This window comes from Equus przewalskii, chromosome 13 (genome assembly GCF_037783145.1).
Source record: "Equus przewalskii isolate Varuska chromosome 13, EquPr2, whole genome shotgun sequence".
NCBI lineage: Eukaryota > Metazoa > Chordata > Mammalia > Perissodactyla > Equidae > Equus > Equus przewalskii.
In genome coordinates, this window is record NC_091843.1 from 81,561,856 (window position 1) to 81,582,654 (window position 20,799).

The 20,799-nt window shown below is 36.3% G+C and overlaps 1 protein-coding gene across 2 annotated transcripts in view; it reads left to right on the top strand.

Annotated features, from left to right (window-relative positions):
* EDIL3 (EGF like repeats and discoidin domains 3) overlaps window positions 1-20,799 on the top strand; it is a 381,430-nt gene that overhangs the window by 235,027 nt on the left and 125,604 nt on the right. For both annotated transcript variants that reach the window (XM_008539038.2, XM_008539042.2), the window contains one exon: window positions 15,441-15,622. In XM_008539038.2, coding sequence (XP_008537260.1) covers window positions 15,441-15,622 — 182 coding nt within the window. The remainder of the gene's footprint in view (window positions 1-15,440; window positions 15,623-20,799) is intronic.

The window sequence follows — 20,799 nt, forward strand, 5'->3', positions numbered from 1 at the left end:
TTTGAGGCCGAAATGCCTGACATATTTTTCTCTGCAATAAATATGTGCAGGCTTCATTATTATTCTTCAGGAACGTCTGTGAGAGGAAAGATCTATACCTCTGTAACTGGAACAGAGAAGAAGTATGGAGTGTTCACCTAGAGGGAATCAGCATGCTTAAATGTCACTTCTCATAGTTGCTGGAGAGAGGACATTAGAAGCAATAAGCAGGTGAAGTGAGCATGAGGTAGTAATGGGTAGAATGCCGCACCTGTGTGCATTGCAGGTTGGGAAACACTGTAGGAAGGGTATTCTCAGTTCTGATGAGCTTCCTGAATTAATCAAATATGTTTTTGAGCACCTGTTGCTACCAGGCACTATGGAAGGTGCAGAAAATACACAAGACAGGACCCGGATACAGCCCTTATCCTGGAAGAACTTCCAGTCTAATGTGGAAGAGAGATGTATAAATCATAAATGCACAAAAAAGTATGTTTAAATGCCAAGTACTATCTGTGATACAAGTATTCTCAGAGTCTTTTTGGACCCCAGGATTGGCACAGTTGATTCAGCTGGAGGGAAGAGTAGGACAAGGAATACAATGACAGAGACATGAGCTGCAAAAGTATTTCATACAGTGCCATCCAAGTAAAATTCAGTCTAAGATAAATGTCAAGTAGCAAAGAGGATGGCCTTTATTTTTTGAGCAATGTGCATCCATTGAAAGAAAATATGATCAGAAAAGTGAAATGGTCAGATTTTCAGAAAGTTTATTCTGAAGTCAGTGTATAAGATCAATGAGGAGGATTCAGTCAAGCAGGAGGCAGGACAGGCAATGAGATCCTGCGCTATGCCAGTGTGGCTGGATTAGAGAAGAAAGGAGGAATGCGGAAATGATTTAAGCAGTGAAATTAGCCACAGAATTTAATAGCTAATATAACTAATAACATTTATTTGCAGCTTGATTTCAAAATATTAACCTGTGTTGTTTTGAAGTGTTTCCCAGACAGACACTTCTGAAACACATGTCAATATTTTAAGTTCTCACTTCTGCAACCATATAGACAGACAGTAATGAAATAAGGAAGTTGGACGGGTGGACCTGGATACATAAGGGTTTCTCAGCACATATACAGAGTGTAATGACTGGAGTAACTCTACCTCTTTAATATAACATCTACTATAGATTCTAGCACAATCTAAATTGTGAAGACAGCTTGATTTACCCATGAGATTGTAGTAGCGCGTCTCTGCTCTCTCTGCCACTTGTTGGTACATATTGAGTGGGAACTCAGTGGCAATCTTTCTACTGAAATTACAGACCTTTTGGGAGCACAGTTGTTTACTATTATTTTTTTTTCTACTGATATATCCTTTCGTATTTTTTAACTTAGAGTTTAATATATTTAACCCTTAACAGCTTTCAGAGAGTGCAATTAAACCTCAAAGAGTCACGTTCATAACTTTTCTTTATGGCACAAAGCATACGTAAAGAAATTTTCCTTTTGTTTCATGTGGTTAAATTATCTTTGTTTTCTAAAACAAATTTCTGTCTCCCAGTCAGGATGCATTTGGAAATATCCAAGAACAAAACCAATAGAGAGGAGTCAAGAATTTCTGTTATTAGTTATTGGTAAAAGTGGAATTTTTAGTCATGGAGAAGTAATTAGTAATGACAAAGAAAAAAATATCTTTTCTTAGATGATTGTCATCCCAGTGACATCTATGTGATCTGAGTAAAAAGACAGAACCCTAAACTCCAAGTGTCACATTAACAACCATTATAATAAAGACGAGATATTTAAAGCAGTGATGTTTTACCAAGCTTCCTTCCATCCCCTCTTGAACCAGTAGAGAGCCAACCATTAGGCACCACTGAGGTTGATAACTTGATGAAAAGGGAGATTCAAAACGAAGAAGAGATAATCACTCAGCTCTTCAGAGATTTTAAGTGCATATTTGTCGCCATATTGATTCCTGTAGCTAAACGTCACTGCACTTCTTTATATGGAACAAATAAACCAGAATGTTTCATTGAACTATCTGAAATTTTTTATCCTGTGCTTTTGACAAACCTTGTGCAAAGGTGCACATTTCCCGAATTTATCATACATTTCTCTTGTTCTGAAACTGTCTTTTCATTTTACTTTCTTTATATGACACTTCATAAGAAACCAGTATTCGTGCACAGTTTTCTTATATCTCAAAATCTGATCAGGAAAAGAGTCAGCTTGGTGCTAAGGGGCATTTCATGATTTTTCTTCCAAGACATCCCCTTTATGTCCTTGGAAATCTGAAACAATGAATATTAACATTCTTCTTACATTGATTGGAAAAATAAGTCATGATGAAACAGAAATGGTTATGCTGAAGATACGGGGACCGGGTATTATTCAATTTGGGGGGAAATGGCTTGTTACCTCACTCTCAGTTATGGACTTGAGGAAATGAGATTTCTTTGATTACTGTGACAAAATTGCCGCCAGCTAAAACTTCATCTCCATCTAACCTAAAGATAGGATTACTTGGATATTAAATTGGGAAAAAAACTTGATTATCAAGGCGCTTTCAGAGTTGTAATCTGGTTTATCAAAGTGTTAATATGAAACTTTTCCATAGGAGATTCCCATTTTCTACCACAATGAAGGAAAGCGCCTGCCAGACACAGACCTATTTTAAAAAGAGATTATTTAGTTAGTTATTTTTATTTCCAGTGAGTCTGGCAATATACTGTGGGGGATCATTTAGTTTCCCTTCATTACGAAAAGCTATAGTTTGTATTTCCCCCAGGCAGAGATTTATCTGACAATTTGAATGCTTTGGTGACACAAATATCTGATGATGAATATGGTATTAAGGAGATGCCAAGTGACATGACATTTTGAATCTTTTTCAGTAACTGTTCATGATTAATAATTGTGGTTGTGTATGTATTTTAATTTTTATTAAAGAGCATTTTGCCTGGGAAATGGGAGTAGAGGTTCTATTCCTCTTTTACTTCCTGCATAAGAACTGAACGCATGTGAAACTTGGCTGAACCGGCAACACGTTTAAACCTTGGGTCTCCAGATGGTCACAGTGGAAGTCAATCTCTCCCATCCATGACTTTTAGCTCTACGTTTTGCTTTATAGCAATAAAACAATAAAAACAATAACAACATAAAAGTTACCATTCACTAAGGGAATATTAATTGTCATATGGTTTACTATGTGCTTACCATATATTATTTCTAACCAAGGGAACAAACCTAAGGTGTGTGTTACTTTCCCTGTAATATGGATGATTAACTCACAGTTTCCATACTTTGCTGTATATTGGTATCCAAAAAAAATAGAGATGTTTGGAACTGTGTTTCTTTCATGCCCTTAATCAAAATTGCAATGAAAACCGTTTTGATGGACTGACAGAACAGAAAATTTACTAAGACTCAAAAGTCACCAATATTGTACTCTTAATTATTACCTTAATTATTTCCCAAATAAATTACCTACATTTGTAAATTGTACAATCTTATGAAATTATGGACCTTTAAATTTATTAATACAGAATGGGTATTTCCGTTTTCTTTTTATCTTTGCCATTTTGTTTTAGCTGAGTAGGTAACTTTTGAAAATCTAAGGCACCAAGGACATATTGTCATAAGCCCCTGCCTGAGCAATTTGTAGATCATAGAGTCATTTTTTTTTCTGCAGTTAAAGAAGATTTGGGTAACTGAAGAAAAATGTTTGACTAATGAAATATTTTCTTACTAATGTAAGGTAAAATTTATATCCCTGTTTCCCTCTATTTATTTTTGTGCAACTTATCATTCCTATATATTAAAAATAGTAACTATATCCTGCTGTACCTTAATGACTAAGTTACAAAATAACTAATTTTACTTTTTTTTTTAAAGATTTTATTTTTTTTTCCCCTTTTTCTCCCCAAAGCCCCCAGTACATAGTTGTATATTCTTCGTTGTGGGTCGTTCTAGTTGTGGCGTGTGGGACGCTGCCTCAGCCTGGTTTGATGAGCAGTGCCATGTCCGCACCCAGGATTCGAACCAACGAAACACTGGGCCGCCTGCAGCGGAGCGCGCGAACTTAACCACTCGGCCACGGGGCCAGCCCCTAATTTTACTATTCTTTGAAGTATTTGGTTAGACTGAAGGATTCCTAAGAACGGCAAGTCACCACCCTCCTCATTTGTACAGGGATTTTTAGAAATGATAGTCGTTCTTCCATCTCCATTTTGGCTAATGACTATGCTTTTATTTTATGTTTGTCATTTGATGGCCCTTACCTGATTCCTGGGTAATCCTGTAAACATACCACTAGAGTGGTGAGCTATCCAACATGAGTAAGCTGGTCTGATGGAAGCTTCTGGAGAACCTAGTCTTCTACATAATTCCAATATGATAGAATCACAAAGTTCTTTTCTAGTTAAAGCTTCAGGAAATCATGGAATTCTAGTTTTGACTACTTTTTCAAAAGTTACAACTTTCTAATGGGCAATCTTAGGATTATTTGTAGTTTAAAACTTTGTAGTTGTCATATATATATATATATATATGTTTTTTTACTGAGGTCATATTGACTTTTAACATTGTGTAAATTTCATGTGTACCTTATTATATTTCAGTTTCTGCATAGATTGCATCATGCTCACCACCAATAGTCTAGTTTTTATCCATCACTATACTCATGTGCCCCTTTACCCCTTTCACCCTCCCCCTGGCCCCTTTTCCTCTGGTAACCACTAATCTGTTCTCCTTATCTGGAGTTTGTTTATTTTCCATGTGAGTGAAATCATATGGTGTTTGTCTATCTCTTTTGCTTAGCATAATGCCTTTAAGATCCAGCCATGTTACTGCAAATGGCACAATTTCATCTTATATACCACACACATCTTTATCCATTCACCAATTAATGGGCACTTGGGTTGCCTCCATGTCTTGGCTATTGTGAATAATACTGTGATGAACATAGGGGTGCATAAATCTTTTTGAATTGCTGATTTCATATTCTTTGGATAAATATCCAGTAGTGGAATAGCTCAATTCATGTGATATTTCTATTTTTAGCTTTCTGAAAAACCTCCATATTGTTTTCCATAGTATATTTTTAACATAATTTTATAAGAAGCATATTTATTTATTTCATTATTAAGTTGAACTACATAACAATAACGTATTCTGTTCAAACATACCAGAAAATAGTAATTTATCCCATTATGGATATTTTGTTGAAAATAGCTAATATTCTATACTCATTTCAGCAGCTGAACATTGAAACCAGATTTAAGATTTTTAAATACCTTTACTTCTCTGGAATATACGTATGCATTATTAGGTAACTGATACAAACTTTAGAAGTTGTTTTTCTACAAATATTGCCCAACAAAAATGAACATTTAACCTGGATACCACATATTATGAGGACTTCATTTATTATTACATATAATAAATTTGAAAAGAAGCAAGAGTTAAATTTTCTATTTTAATAGGCTGACCCATATTCCTTACATTATGAAACAAATTTAGTATGAATCTCCTTGAATAAGTGATAATGTATGAAAAGCTGGCTTAGCTTCCAGAGGTTTGTAATAAAATTGTTATTCTATTAAATTCTCCTGGAATGTTCATATAAAATATATAAAGCATCCTTTATTTAGTAGCTTTACATTTGTTTTGTTTAAAATTCTGTGTTGAATTTTCCCTTTCAGAACTGTCAAAGCCCTAGCAAATACTATATGCAAAGCCTTTGCAATACTTTCTTCTCTAGAAATGTTTGATTAGTAAAAACATTATTATGAAGAATTCATCTTCTGTCTCAACTCTATACTTGAGACATTGGCAAAAGAATTTTACTTTTAATTTGAAAGGAGGAAAAATAGCAGGGCTGAGGTTCTGACTTACAGGGCAGACTTCAAAAATTATTTGCAAGAACTTTCACTTCCCTTCCCCGATACCTCTCTCATCCATGGGCATTACCTATTTATTTTCTATATGACAAACATTTCTTTATATTTTTAGGAGTGAATGCATAATGTAGACATTTCTAGAATTCAAATAAACAGATTTTCTACTGCACAATTCCAACTCTACTACACAGTTCCATTTTGCTCTCTATCCTTTGTTCTACCTACTTTCTAAAATATTCTATCATTAGAGAGGGCTCATTATGCCATGCTTTGCCATCTGCAATGGCTTCCTGTTTCATCTCTTGTATTTCTTTTGACCTCTGGAACACTGAGATTTCATACTTGACCTGAGATAACATCCAGTATGAAGAAAAGAATAACCACATTGAACACAAATAGAAAATTGGCTAGAAAGCTGATAATTGGATTTGTGACTATAATTTATCTCTCAAATAAAAATCAGAGTTTGGCATGCCATTAATATTGCTTTATAACAAAACATCAGAAACAATGTCTTGTGGTACTTATCCTGATAGGCCTTTACCCAAAAACACTTAAAGGATGTAAATAACTTATAAGTGTGGAAATACGTCTTCTGCAGAGCAGTGTTTGAATATTTACTTTTGTTTTTCAATTCATGTTTCTTGAAGCAACTGAATCCCACCTTTAGCATTTATCTTGGCATTATATTCCTTTTTAGCTTTTTCTTGTGCAGATATGTTTTGTCAGAAGGAGAGAATAGGTATACATCTGCAGGTTTTGAATTGCAGGCTTTTGACTCTACAGACAAATGTTTCATCAAATCATGTTGTTATCTTCATAGTTGGTAGAAGATGAATTGTGCGGTTGAAGTGGAAGCCTGAGTACAAGTTAACTGAAATCTTGCCTGGCTGCAAAAGTGCATTCAACACTTGAAAGCCCATATGCTTTTCTGTTTCGAAAGAATGTGTCTTAAGCAAACTAAAATGCACTCTTCTGCTGTCCTATAGTAATGCCGTTTACTGTGATACAATGATAATCTTATTAGATTTTCTTGATTTTTGTGAATTATCTCAATAAGAATTTTGGCCTTTGAATACTAGAGTCCATAGGCTCTACTATTTAAATAACACAGTCATTCTGCATCAATATACTAAAAAGTTAGCTTTGGGAAATATTGGACAATTTCCTATTATAATTTAGCTTATTCATGCGTTTAACTTTTTCCTGAATTCAAAGAAATTAATTTAAACTGATAATATATTATAATTGACTTGAGATAACACACCATAAAGAGCACATTATCCACATTTTACAAGAAAACAGCTAGATGGCTGATAATTAAATTTGTAACTTTATGAATGCTGATTTTCATTCCAAACATGGTATTTCACCTACCTCCAAGAGCTAATTCTTATGTATTGCAATCATTCCAGCATAACAAGAAAGTATTTCTGATTTTAATACTCACCCAGCATGTTGAATCCTTGGAGTGATAATATCTACATTCAGAAGAGTAATTCGATTTCAAGAAAACAAGAGGAGTGGGGCTGGCCCCGTGGCCGAGTGGTTAGGTTCGTGCGCTCCGCTGCAGGCGGCCCAGTGTTTCGTCGGTTCGAATCCTGGGCGCAGACATGGCGCTGCTCGTCGGACCACGCTGAGGCAGCGTCCCACATGCCACAACTAGAGGAACTCACAACGAAGAATACACAACTATGTACCGGGGGGCTTTGGGGAGAAAAAGGAAAAAATAAAAAAAATCTTTAAAAAAAAATAAAAAAAAAATAAATAAATAAAAAAAAAAAAAAAGAAAACAAGAGGAGTAATTCCAAAAAAGCGTTGATTTGCTTTAATTTACTTTAACCCACAATATTGAAAACTGCCGATTTGTAAGGCACTGTGCTAAATGCTTTGGAAACATAAATAATGCAAAAGGCATGGTTTCTACCTTTAAGAAATTTATTATGTAAGAGAAAAAAATAGTCGCAAATAGTTGTTCCTCGTCACTGCCTCTGAGCTTTCCAATATGGAAAATAGTAGAATACAGTTCCTAATAGAGTGGGAAAAATTCTTTAGTGGCCATATATCACAGAATCTGTCTTCAAGATTCTGAAGAAATTTATCTAGTATTTATCTAGGCTAAACAGATCATGTGATACAAAGAAATAGCCTTTTGTCTAAGATACCCATGCATTTTATGTGCAATCCAAATAAGTTTACCTAATTTATGAAACCTATTTTGGTGGTTTTGCAATTACTGGTTTCCCTAAGCAAGGGGACCGTGGCCATCTGTGAAGTTTATGCTCTGACACAAGGAAGCAGTCACCAAATGGGATTTTCACTCTAGGTCTTTTTAAGGTGATCCCTCCCAGTGCCATGACGGGAGGCTGACACCTGGGGGGTGCTCCGTGGGAATTTGTGAATGCGTCAGTGGAGGGGAGGCTGTGCTGTGCACGTCCACCTTCACATTCCCACACTGTCCAGGGAGCTCCTCGCCATCTCCCCGTCTCCTACAGCCAGACCCGGGCATCCAAACTGTGTCCGTGAGATCAGCCTTTCTTACACATTCTGTCTTCATTCCATCTCTGTCCTCTTTCCTCTGACAACAGTCCCCAGTGTCAGAAAAATGACAGCCTGAGAGAAACCAGCAAATGAATGGGGGCTTAGGTGGTGAGACTCACAAGAAAAAGAAATCTTCCAGGCTCCTTTGAACCCCTGGGCCACAGTGTGAGGAAGAGTGGCCTTGATCTCTCCCTTACCAACTTAAAGCCTGGTCTCAAGACTACTTTAAAATAAAACAAATGCTAAGAATAAAGGAAAGGTCGCGGTCCAAGTGGCACCGAGGGAAGTTTATGCTTGAATCGGCATTAATTTCTGCAGTGTTGGAGGGGATCAGTAATCCATCTGCCAGGGCTCGTGTTTAGCACGATTATCGTGATATGCTAAGCACAGCAGAGGACTCAGACTCCTGTAAAGAGATGAGATGCTCAGAGAAAGAGAGGACCGGAGATGTTTAAAGGAGATTTGTTTCCTACATGGCTTTAATTTGAAATCCTTTCATTCTGGAGATGTCTGGATATGGAGATAGAGCAAATGAAAGCAGTACATTCCTGTTACAGATTCAGCCATGCATCTCACTTATTTGAAAAGCTTAATCAGCACACTCAGGAACAAGATGGGAGGCATCTTGAGGCGCTGCTTACTTGTCAGCTGCAAGATCAATAAAATGCAGATGCCCTGCTTTGCCACACTCCAGAGAATGAGTTTGCCGAGTGAGAAGGACTTAGCCTTGAAGCTGTTTTATTTGTGTGGACTTGGCAAAGGCGGAGAAGTCTCTCTGGGGAGGGCACATGAGGCTTGGCCCCAGCTGCCCAGCTGCTCTTGCTCAGCCTGCCAGGTGATATCACTCACTTGCTCAGGAGTCTGAACAGCAGGGCCTCAGATTAAAAGGCATTTCCAGGCCACTCAAACAATTCAGGCAAAGCAGTTATTTTAATGACTATGTAACTGATGCCTAAAAACCTCTGGTAACCCATGTTGATTGGACTCCTTAATTTGGGGTTATTGTAAAACCCGACAAGAGCAAGCACGATACCAAAGATACATAAACACAGATTTAACAGTCAGGAAATGCAGACTAGCACATTTTCCTGCCGTATTAGGCATTGATCAAATTGCCACTGGGCCCACGCTAAGGGTAACGGGGGACAACTTCAGAAATGCCTGGTTGCTGTGTGGCAACTAGTTGAAAGAGAAGTAACGCACTTGACTGTCAGTCCATTTTCTTCATTGCTAAAGAAGTGTTCTCTCTCTTCACTCAGCACATAAACAATTTCTACAAGCCTTTGTATCTGTGTACTCTCGAGAGAGTAGGTGAAATGATTTTTTAATTTAAAACTGAGTTACACAAATCAAATGTTAGCTGTAAGTCTTAGTGTTTATTTACCTTTCGTATTTATTTTAAAAATTTAATTCCCTCTACAGGAATGTATTAAGTGTCTTCTAAGACCGAGGCTTCTGCTCAATACTATGAGGGATATACTCCCTGCCTGCAAAGGGGCTCCCTGTTTCCTGGGACAACAGATGGACACACATAATACACATGGATGAGCTGTGGGGCAGGGAAGTTCTGGGTATGGCTTAACCATAGAAGCAGATTTTCGCTTTCAATCCTGCCCCTGTAGCCTGGTTGATGTGAATGTGGCCCACTGGGTTTGGCATGGCAGTAGCAGCTGGGACAAAAGCAGGTCCTCCCAAGTTCAGTCCAGCAGCGAGAATCATTTTTGATAAAATTTTAAGGGAAGAATTAGATTCAACGGTGTGCTTTGTGAGACCTGGCCAATCCCGATTAAAGGCAGTGCTGTCTAAGGAAAAAAATAAAAAATCTTTAAAAAAAAAAAAAAAAGGGGGTCTGGCCCCGTGGCCGAGTGGTTAAGTTCGCGCACTCCACTGCAGGCGGCCCAGTGTTTCGTTGGTTCGAATCCTGGGCGCGGACATGGCACTGCTCATCAAACCACGCTGAGGCAGCGTCCCACATGCCACAACTAGAAGGACCCACAACAAAAAATATACAACTATCTCCTGGGGGGGCTTTGGGGAGAAAAAGGAAAAAAATAAAAAATCTTTAAAAAAAAAAAAAGGCAGTGCTGTCTATGCTGTGTGTCACATTTGAAGATATTCCATTTCTCTCCTCCACCCTACATCTAATTATTACTGCTTTGTCCAGTTTTACCCTCTACATATGATTTGAACTCTTCCTCTCTTCCATCTTTCTTTTAGACCTGCATCATTTTCACCTAGACAATTGTAGGAGCTGGCTATTTGGCCATAGTTTTGTCTCCTCTTAAATCTGCCCTGCATGGTATAGCAGAAATGACCTATATTAAATGAAAATGTGACCATTGTTGGAATTCTTCAAAAACCCCCTATCGCTGGCAGAATCAAGGCCTCTCAGTAAGCTCTTCAGCAAAATAATCTAGGATCTCTCTACTTCTCCACCCGTCCTTGACCATCTCCCCCTCCCCCCACCCCACCTTGGTTTAGTAACACCGAGCTGCCTCTACTTGTACCATCATACCAGGCTGTTTCCTGTCGCTGCACCTGCCCTCCCTCCCTTCTTCACTATGCTGGCTCCCACTCTTTTCCAGGAAATCCTTCCCTAAACCCCCGGCTGGGCTACGATTCTCTCTTCCATTCTCCCATTGAATCCTGCGCATCCACCATCACAGCACCTGCCATGTTATATTAAAGTGTGTTTATCTCTGTGTGTGTTTCTCCCACTGGACAGAAAGCTCCTTGAGGGAACCAGTACAGTAAACCTAGCACACTAGCCAACTCCTGCTTCTCACTCAGAGATCGGATTTAGTGTCACCTCTCAGGACATCTCGAGTCACCTGACACACCCTCACCTGGTTCACCCTTCTTTTTTTCTTCACTTACTATTTTATGGTTTTTCCTTGTCTATTTATTGTCTATTTATAGTTTGTCTTCTCACTAGAATACGAACTCTGAGAGCTGAGAGACCTTTTTTGCTTTGTTCATCCCTGTGTCTCCACTGCCTAGAAAAACACCTGATATATAGTATTTAATAAAAATGTGTTTTTCAAAACTGAGTTAAATGAATGAAGGATGGATAGATGGGCACATAATAGAGGTCACTAAATTAGTCGGGACCGTGTTAGCCCATCTGTATTAGATAAACAGTATATAGTCCGATAATGATAGCAGGTTAATTCTTCAACACCTGTCAAGGGACACAGACCACCATAATACCTCAGTATTTACTTCTGTGATTCACTGCCATAGACTGTCGCCTACTGTTTTAATGTGTCCTGATCTGTGAAAGCTCTGTCGTATCCGGAATGCCTCTAGTGATATTCTACATGTTTCCTTCATGTTAATTCTCCCAGCCTCTTCCCTAGTATGTGTAAGTACACGTCCCATATAAAATAACAGCAGAAGAAAAAGATCCACAATCAGCCTTTGAAGAATTATTGAAGTCTTCACTGGATCAGTTGACATTATTTTCTGTTTGTGAAGCAGATCATTTGGCTTAAATTCCAGACTTACCTTTTATGAGTCAACTTCCCTCCTCAAAGTTTCCTTATTTATGAAATAGGCATGATAATCTTTTTTCCTTGAAATATTACTTTGAGTATGTGAGAAAACATATATGGATGCACTTTTCAAACTTCGGAATGCTCATCTAATATTAAGTTTTTCATCAAGTCTTATTTCATAGCCTTCCCTCATTTACTGATAGTGATAGCACTATGTATCTTTATATTATCTTTCTTTTTCAGCATCTTATTGTTTACTGATTAAGATCACTTAATCTTAGGTGTATAATCATTTGCATTCTGAATTGCGGCTTTGTTAGTTTTTATAACTGTTGAATTTAATGAGACATTGGGGAAGTGGACAGCACGGACAAAGGAGATTGTACTTTGAACCCTTTATTATGATGATATCCATTTGATTGTGGTCCAAATGATGGGTGAAGAAAAGCTGTTCTTGTGACAACTTTCCAGTGTGAGATAAAGTCTAAGACTTGGAGTTACTTATTAGTTTACAGTTTAGGGGGAAAAAAGCCTCCAATCCTAATATTTAGCACCTATGTATTGAGCTCTGCGTATGTACAAGCCACTGTGAACATCTAAGGATGCAACAGTGTAAAGGACACAGGATCACCCAGCTCTAAAGAGAAACATGGCAAGTGACTACAGAACCAAGAGCATTATTTTTTTAACAATTTATAGGTATAAAGGCAAAGTGGTTTTACTTTTTATTACCTCACAGCTGCTGAGTTAGCTGTCATCATAACCCCAATTTTTAAAAGGAGAAAAATTGAGGACCACTAACCATAAGGAAGTAAATCGATACCTCACGGACACGCTTCATTCAAGAACCTCCTCCCCCCATCACCACAGTCATGTTTCCTCTGGTGGGCTTTACTGATTGGCAGTGTACGGTATGTAAGCGAATCTTGTAAAAGTTTATTTAGAAAAATGTGGAATTGAGGACTGAGAAAGAAATATTAATACTTTTGACATCACAGCAATGAGATAGCTCATAAGAAAATACTTTGTAAACTGTAAAGCCCTATATAAATATCACATGTCAAGATACATTTTTGAATTATGTTCTGTTAAGTTCAAACGAATGACTAGTGAGGGCATGACAAAGATTGGGAGCATTATGGCAGAGTAAGGAAGGCTAGAGAAATATATTTTAAAAATCGCTCGTTGATATCTAGCTTATACAATAATGCAGCAGTTCACAGCCAATGTGTTTGCTGATATGTTAGCTAAAAAGGGGACGTTTGTAGGTTAAGAGTATTGATGAAGTAGACATACTGAATAGTGTGGTTTGAGGTCTCATCTCTTTTGAAATCGTTACAAATTTGTTGAGCATGTCCAATTCGGCATAAGTACACAACTAAATTGTGTAGACTTCTTCTAAGGCTGTCATGCAGTTTAATTAATCAAAGCTGGCTCTCCAGCTCTGCCGTTCTACTGACTGGCCTGCAATAAAAGGCCTCCCTGCCTGCAGCATCTTCCCATCCAAACACCGCACAAATCAAGGACAAGGATCCTTGAGACTCTTTTGATGGCAGTATTCTTAAAAAGCCAGCCTCCTGCAGTTGCTTAAAATCAAAGTGTCATCATGAAAGTTTCTTAGTGCTTTCATGAAGTCTGTACAGATCTTGAGGTTCAAAATGCAAAGCAAAGCAAGAATCCGAAGACTCAACATGTGAGCTTTCCATGTTCATTTTTTTGGAATGTGGAAATCAGATTATTGTCTGTGGCTCCTAATACTGCACTTTTAAAAATTAATGGCTTCTTAATTTAATGACTTCAAAGTGATATTGTGCATCTTCATGAAGTGCTAAACAACTCTAATTACATGTTTTGGAAAAGATCTTACTATCTAAATTTAACTTATCAGGTGAATGATTTGTCAATCAGAAAGATGCAATTTTTGCTGTATTAATGTCATTTTTACTAATAAAATCTGATTAAGATGATTGCTTATCCATATATTTCCATCTCTTTAGCAAAAAGTAGGTGAAGATTTTACAGTCATTGGAGAAATGTTAATAAATAATGTGTTTAGAGCTTTTTATCTGAGCAAGGAATAGAAAAAAGAAACATGTTTATGCTTAATGAAGAATGGTCATCACTGAGAAACATCTTTGTAACATTTCAGAGTATTATAATCCAGCTACAGAATTCTTTCTTATTTTCAACCTCAATCTGAGTGTAAACGTTACATTACTGACAAATGTTGGACTTCAAATATTAAAATCTAAAATATGCTTGGTGGTAACCACTGATCAAATTGACTTATAAACACTGTCATTTAATAATGTCGGTGTGTTCCTTTCATATTTTCAGAAATTCTGGTAAATTATTGTAGTATATTTTATAATAAGATTGTCTTTATGATACAAATCTCATCTGGCAAAAAGTTGAGTGTACTGTATGAAATGTTAATGAAATTAAGAAAACTAGGTATTACTTTTCATTATTTCATAATATTATTCTGAATTTTTTTAACTGAATGTAAAATTAATGTGCTTTCTGGTGAAATCTTATGAAATAATTAATAAATTCAAATATATATTATATGTACTATAAGTATATATAATTTTTAGGTAGATTTACCTTTATTTCTAATTTTAAAATCTAAACACACTCAGTGTCTGAGAATACATCATTTGAGTATATTATGCTTTAAACTTAGTATTTAAAATTTGGGGGCGGAATTTTTCTTAAATTTCCAAGTTGCAAATTTAAAGAAAAATAATAGAAGAAACTTAAAATGTAAGTGCAGAATCCTTATATATAGCATTGCGAGTTTTGAATTTAGAATATTAGAAATGTAAATATTTTAATATCTTGCTTTCCTGAGAGGTATAATATTGTTGTGTGTAATGTCAGAGAGTTTATCTGCTTACTTTATAAAAATAATCTGTCTACATATTTTCTATTGCTTACAACGTATCACAAGTTGTTATAATATTTTTAAATGTTGACTAATTTATGCATTGCCCTTTTTGTGGAAGCATAACTGACAGTGGTTATAAAAGTTTAAGCTAAAAAATTTGTAATAGTGAGAAATGCTAAGTCAGTATGAAAATGATTTTGATGCAAAATTCAGATGTAGGCTAGTCAAGAAATAATGCATCCATAGATATTTATTGAGGACTTAAGATTTATGAGGCATGTTAATCTCTTGGAATATAAAATATAAAGGCAGCCTTTTAAGGGCATTAGACTTTTGTTGACGTGATCAACAGCCAAAGGATAATAGTGTATAATGCAGAATCGTAATGTAAGTAGGGAGAGTCTGTTCAGGGGTCAGACTCAAAGCAAAGGAAGAAGAGAGTGGCATGAAGAACAAGAATTATCTGCTTCGTGTAGTGACCAGTAACAAAGCTGTAAAGTAGATGGGGCTTAAACGGCTTGATGGTGCAAATTAAAATCATTTAAAAAATATCTGCTACCAAATCTAACAGCCACATTTTGATATGGATTACTTCTAATATATTCACATTTTTGTCCTGATTTGTTCCCAGAATGCTCGGGCCCGTTGGGAATTGAAGGTGGAATCATATCAAATCAGCAAATCACAGCTTCCTCCACCCACCGAGCTCTTTTTGGGCTCCAGAAATGGTATCCCTACTATGCACGTCTTAATAAGAAGGGGCTTATAAACGCCTGGACAGCTGCAGAAAATGACAGATGGCCATGGATTCAGGTAACAGATGGGATGGGACAAGGTTACTGCCAAGTAATGACAAGAGTCATTTCAGAAAGAAGACAGTGAGAACTCAATGTGACTTTTCTTCATGGTCACAGAGGAAAGGAGGATTTAGTTGAGTCCGAATTGACTGTGAACCCTGAAACTGTGGGAAATGTGCAATTCCATTGGGAAGTGTGTTAAAACAGTTAAAAATGTTAAAATTCTCGGGTTATAAGTATCGCTATTTTAAGCTGCATATCAAACAGGGAGGTTTTTACATCTGCCATGTGTTCATTAGCACTATGTTAACATGTAGCAGCAAGATTTTGATACTTCAAGAAAACAAAAATTGCATCTTTTCCTTCTCTGTCTCAGAGGTGGTTCCACATGTGCAAATACAAAATATACAATGGATTATGATAATGCCTCAAATGTCTTCAGTCCCCTCCTTCAAAAGCTGAGGGTGTTTCAATTCATACCCTCTTTTTTATTATCGTCAGCTAGCTATTTTTTAAAACAGGAAAAAGCAATGCATACTGAGATATAAAGTGATTTCCCAAAAATGGGATGGATGGTAGTTATCCCAGACCTTATATTTTATCCAGTTCAACACTTTTTGAGCACTTAGCTGAAATGAGACAGTAATCTACATATTAGGAGGGCAGAAAAGGTGATCAAACCATGGTTTCTGTGAAGGATTATACCTCTGCTGGGGGGTGAGGGTTGTTAATAACATCTAACAAGTCATTAATGTGTGCTAGAGAGGAGGGGATTCCAATATACAGTGGGTCAGAGGAAGAAGTAATTAATTATCATGAGAAAGCCTCCTGGGGAAGATAGCCTTTGAGATGTGCCTGGGAAGATGATTTTCAATAGAGCCTAGGCGCTAAGGGAACAGCATGATCTGATGTAGGTGGGAACCTGGGAAACAACATATAGAAAATCTTGACTCGTGTATCGGTTGCTGGGGGAATGTGTTCACGTTTAGTGCGTGAGTTTAGTGTACCTTAGGAGTCACACATACTAAAAAGTTTTAGCCTTATTCCATCGGAACAGGGAGCTATTTACAGAATGTCGATTTGTTTAGGTAGCTGATCTGTTTTATCTGCTTACTACATATTTTGAATCAGAGGTAATTTTCAAGATAGCAATCCATGATGTGACATTATTAGGTGCAGTGTATAGGGGCTGCTTTACAGGCAGTTAATAGGAAGGGAAATTGATTTATGGTCAAGTAGTATGACTTCCATACTTTAGAAACAGGGCCCAAATCTCCTTCAGGTATTTTCTGTGTTCAAGTTGTGTATGAATTTTTACATATCCTGTATACATTTCTTTTATCTATGCGGCTCCATGTGGTTTCTTGATATTCCTGTTTTGTTTTGTGAATTTATATTTGTATGCATTTGCAGAAATTGCTTCTTAAATTACACCTGATTTTTCTAATCTATAGCCACATGTGCAATTAGAATTCCAGATAATGGAATTGGCACATCTGTACAGTTTTGATCATAGACTAATGACATTCCAATTAAGGTTTAAAATGCTTGTTTTCTATTTGCTAAAACTCATTCCAGACACCATTTTTCAGTCGACTGTTATGAAATGCATTTATGGGATTGAGGTCGTGATAAAACTTTAGAAATTATGACTGATAGTAGAAATTGCAGAACAATTGAGAGGTGATGTCACAAGTTCGCCTCAGGGTCTCTGTTTGGCCAATGATGTCTGTGAGCTTCAGTGATTGTCATGTTTCAATAAACTATAAATAGCAGATTTCTGCCATGTTGTCTCTGAGAAACACCTTATTAATATTTCATGTCCTGATTTTTCACTTTACTTTGACCCAGTTTATTGTCTACTAAACACTGTGCATCATCCTGCCTTTCCAAGTATGAATGAACTTTAAGTTTTCTTGACCCCAGTGATTGTAAGTGGAAATACCCTCAGTGGTTGACTCTTAGAGCAATTTAGATTAAATATAACTTTATCAACTTGAGGAGAGTAATTAAATACTTCTTATACTTTTAGAGACAGTCTATTACTATTATTATTCTTATCATTATTGTTATTTTGCTTTTACTGTGAAGGCGACAATGAACTCAAAGAAAACCAGTAAAAATAAAAAGGGTTTATATTAGATGAAGAAATCTTGCGTATAATGGGAGGAAGACTGAAAACTCCTCACTGTTATTCAATAAATATTTTATGATTGTGTTCAGAGTATATATTATGTTATTGTGTTCATTAACGACATTGTTATTGTTCTGAAAAGAAAATATTTCTCTCTTTCTTGAAGGAAACTCATATCTAAGAGGCTCTGGGAAGTTTAACCATGTACCAAATTTTCTGTTTGAGCATTAGTAATTTCCCTTCTCGCTTAATTCTTTTATTTATATTCAGTCCTTCAAATGAAACTTTGAGTACTTTGCTTAAACTCACTTATAATGAGCACAGAATTCCCCTAATCTTTCAGGTGTCTGACACACATGCCCTAATTAGTATTCAATTTCATTTTCTTCCTCGTCTTGATGAAATGAAAATTGAAATTGCCATTTTAAATTTACACACTCAGCATGCAATTATTGATAGCACCATGATGTCCATAATTGGCTTTGAATTAAAGGGTTAGTGCAGTAAATACAGTTAAACAAAAATCTTTTTTTCTTTTTTCAAGGTTTTCTGACCTTTATTTTCTCACTTGGATTTTTTTCCAACTAATAAATAATGACCGCCTTAAGCACTGACTGGTTCATTGGCATCCTGGAATATCAATTTCTCTCTCTGACTTCTGTGTTAGAAAAAACAACTGACAGTTATGGAGATCTGTCTTGGGTGATTTCGTATACAAATGTAAAAGCTTATTTAAACGCTCTGGGAACTTTGCTTACTGACTAAGTTCCATCAGAATGATTATTTGTTGTTTATTTTAGAGGATAATTATTTTTCTATTTCTGTTATTTTTCTTTTATAGCTACATATAGTAAAATTTTCACTTTTTAAAAAATTTCTGAGTTGATTTTCTTTATATGTATTCTTTCTAGAATGCGTGTACACTGGATTTCCAGTCATTCATTTATTCATCTACTCAACAAACATTTACTAAATGAATGTCTGCCCTGTAGTCTGCACTCTACGAGGCGCTAAAAATACACAGCGCTTGCCTTCAGGATGCTCTGAATCTAGGATATAGAAAAATAAATAGGGTAAATGTAACAGTATAACATGTGCTGACTGGTCTTACATCATCTGCTAACCATTTCATTTGAATCATATTTTATTACATTCAAATAGCCTATTTTTAGTAGAACTTTTGTTAAACCAAAAACTAATTTAGCATAATATTTATAGACTATGAGAGGAGAGAAATTCCCATTACACTGTGTATGACGTAGCTATATTATTACATGCTGATCTATTTGATGGGTATACTAAGGCAGAGCCATAATTTTCCTCTGAAAGTTAATTTACCAGTAATTGTTTCAGTACTAGTATTTTATCACTGAGAAAAAGAGATTTTGATCTTTTTCTTTCAATAATTCATTACCCTTTTAGAAAATCTGAAGATGATCTTAATATGTTACTTTTCTATATGCCACAGCGTTTGTGGAGGGGAAGAGATAGTTATTTCTCAAACTTTAATGTGCACAGGAATCCTATGGGTCACTGCATAAAAGTAGAAACTTCTGGAATGCCCCACAGACCTGGGGCTGGTCATCCTCAGACTGTGCTGTAGAAACACATCTTCTTGCCTGATGAAGCCTGGATGTATACTGCCTGAGATACATTAAAAAATAAAATTTAAAGACACTTTTGCTTGATGATCTGGGCACTTTATTGTTGGATCATTGCATGAGTGGAAGGAGAGAAAAGAACAGGAAGAAAAATGAGGAAGGATAGTGGAAAATATGTGACCCACAAAAAGCCTCTAACCTGGAAGGAGGCAGAACTTGTTCCATATCCTTGTCAGAGGTGCATCCCAGCTTTAGCAGCATTCATAAGTAAGCATTATTCGTTAGTCATACAGTTTTAAGTATTTCAACAGTTAATGTTCCTAAATGGCTATTAGATTCTTCTTTGTTAGAAAATTTAAGATACCCAAAAGCAAGACCATCTTACTTTTGCTTTTTAAATAAAATAATAGCTGGTGTAGAAAACATGGGCCCAAAAGAGATATATGTGAGCACAAGTTGTTACAAATTCACGTTTCTGGAGTACAAATTCCATACGTGATGGGTTTTTTTTTTTTAAACTTTGTGAACACTGGGATTGAAGATCCTGCAAAAAATAGAGTAATCATCTATTTCATTTCAAAAGTCTATATACAATGTGTGTAAAAACCTTTTTGATACTTATAGGTACCCAGAACTCCTTGAGACACAAAAATCACTTTTATAAACACGGAATTCAAGAAGTATATATATATATTTCATGTTCTGGTTGTTTTCTAGTTACAGAACCTGAATTATGTAGAATCTAATCCATCTTTACTAGTTCTTCATTTAACTAGAAAATGTTTTAGCCTGTTTTTCCTGAAAAAAGCTACTTTCCCAGATATACTGCCATCCAAACTAGCCTCTTCTCTAAGGTTATTTACATCTGGACACTAATATAATACTTCTAATGATCTTTTTATTTTTTTAAACAGCAATCCTGGGTAGAAAGTTACTGTTCTCCTTTAAGTTGTTTACTAGAAGTGAGCTTTCATACCTAGTTGTATATGTTAAAAAATGCTATTTTTGATTTTAAAAAACAAAAATGCATCTAGCATTAAGCAACAATGACCTGATGCACTTGTACTGAAAAATAATGTATTTAGTCTCTAATTATTTGGGCATTTACCACATTTATACTAATATGAGTGAGTATTGCTTGCTTATTAGCTTTAAAGGATGTGTTTTGGATCTTAACTCCAGTTTCCGTATGCGATGGAATATGTGATTAACCGTAGAGCAATTGTTTGCTAACATAGAAGTTGCATCTGGAATCTCTTCTCTTTCCTCTAAGATGCTTCCTCTCCGACTTTCAGCCCCTCATTGGGCCTCATTGACCTGCATTTCTTGCTGCTCCTCAACTGCCTCTGGCTGTTTTCTGCTGCTGTCCTTAGGCACATAGTCTGTGGACCTTCTACCGTCTTCTTTAGATTCAGCTCCCCTATTCCCTCTTTTATAAAGTGATTCCTGGAATTCCTG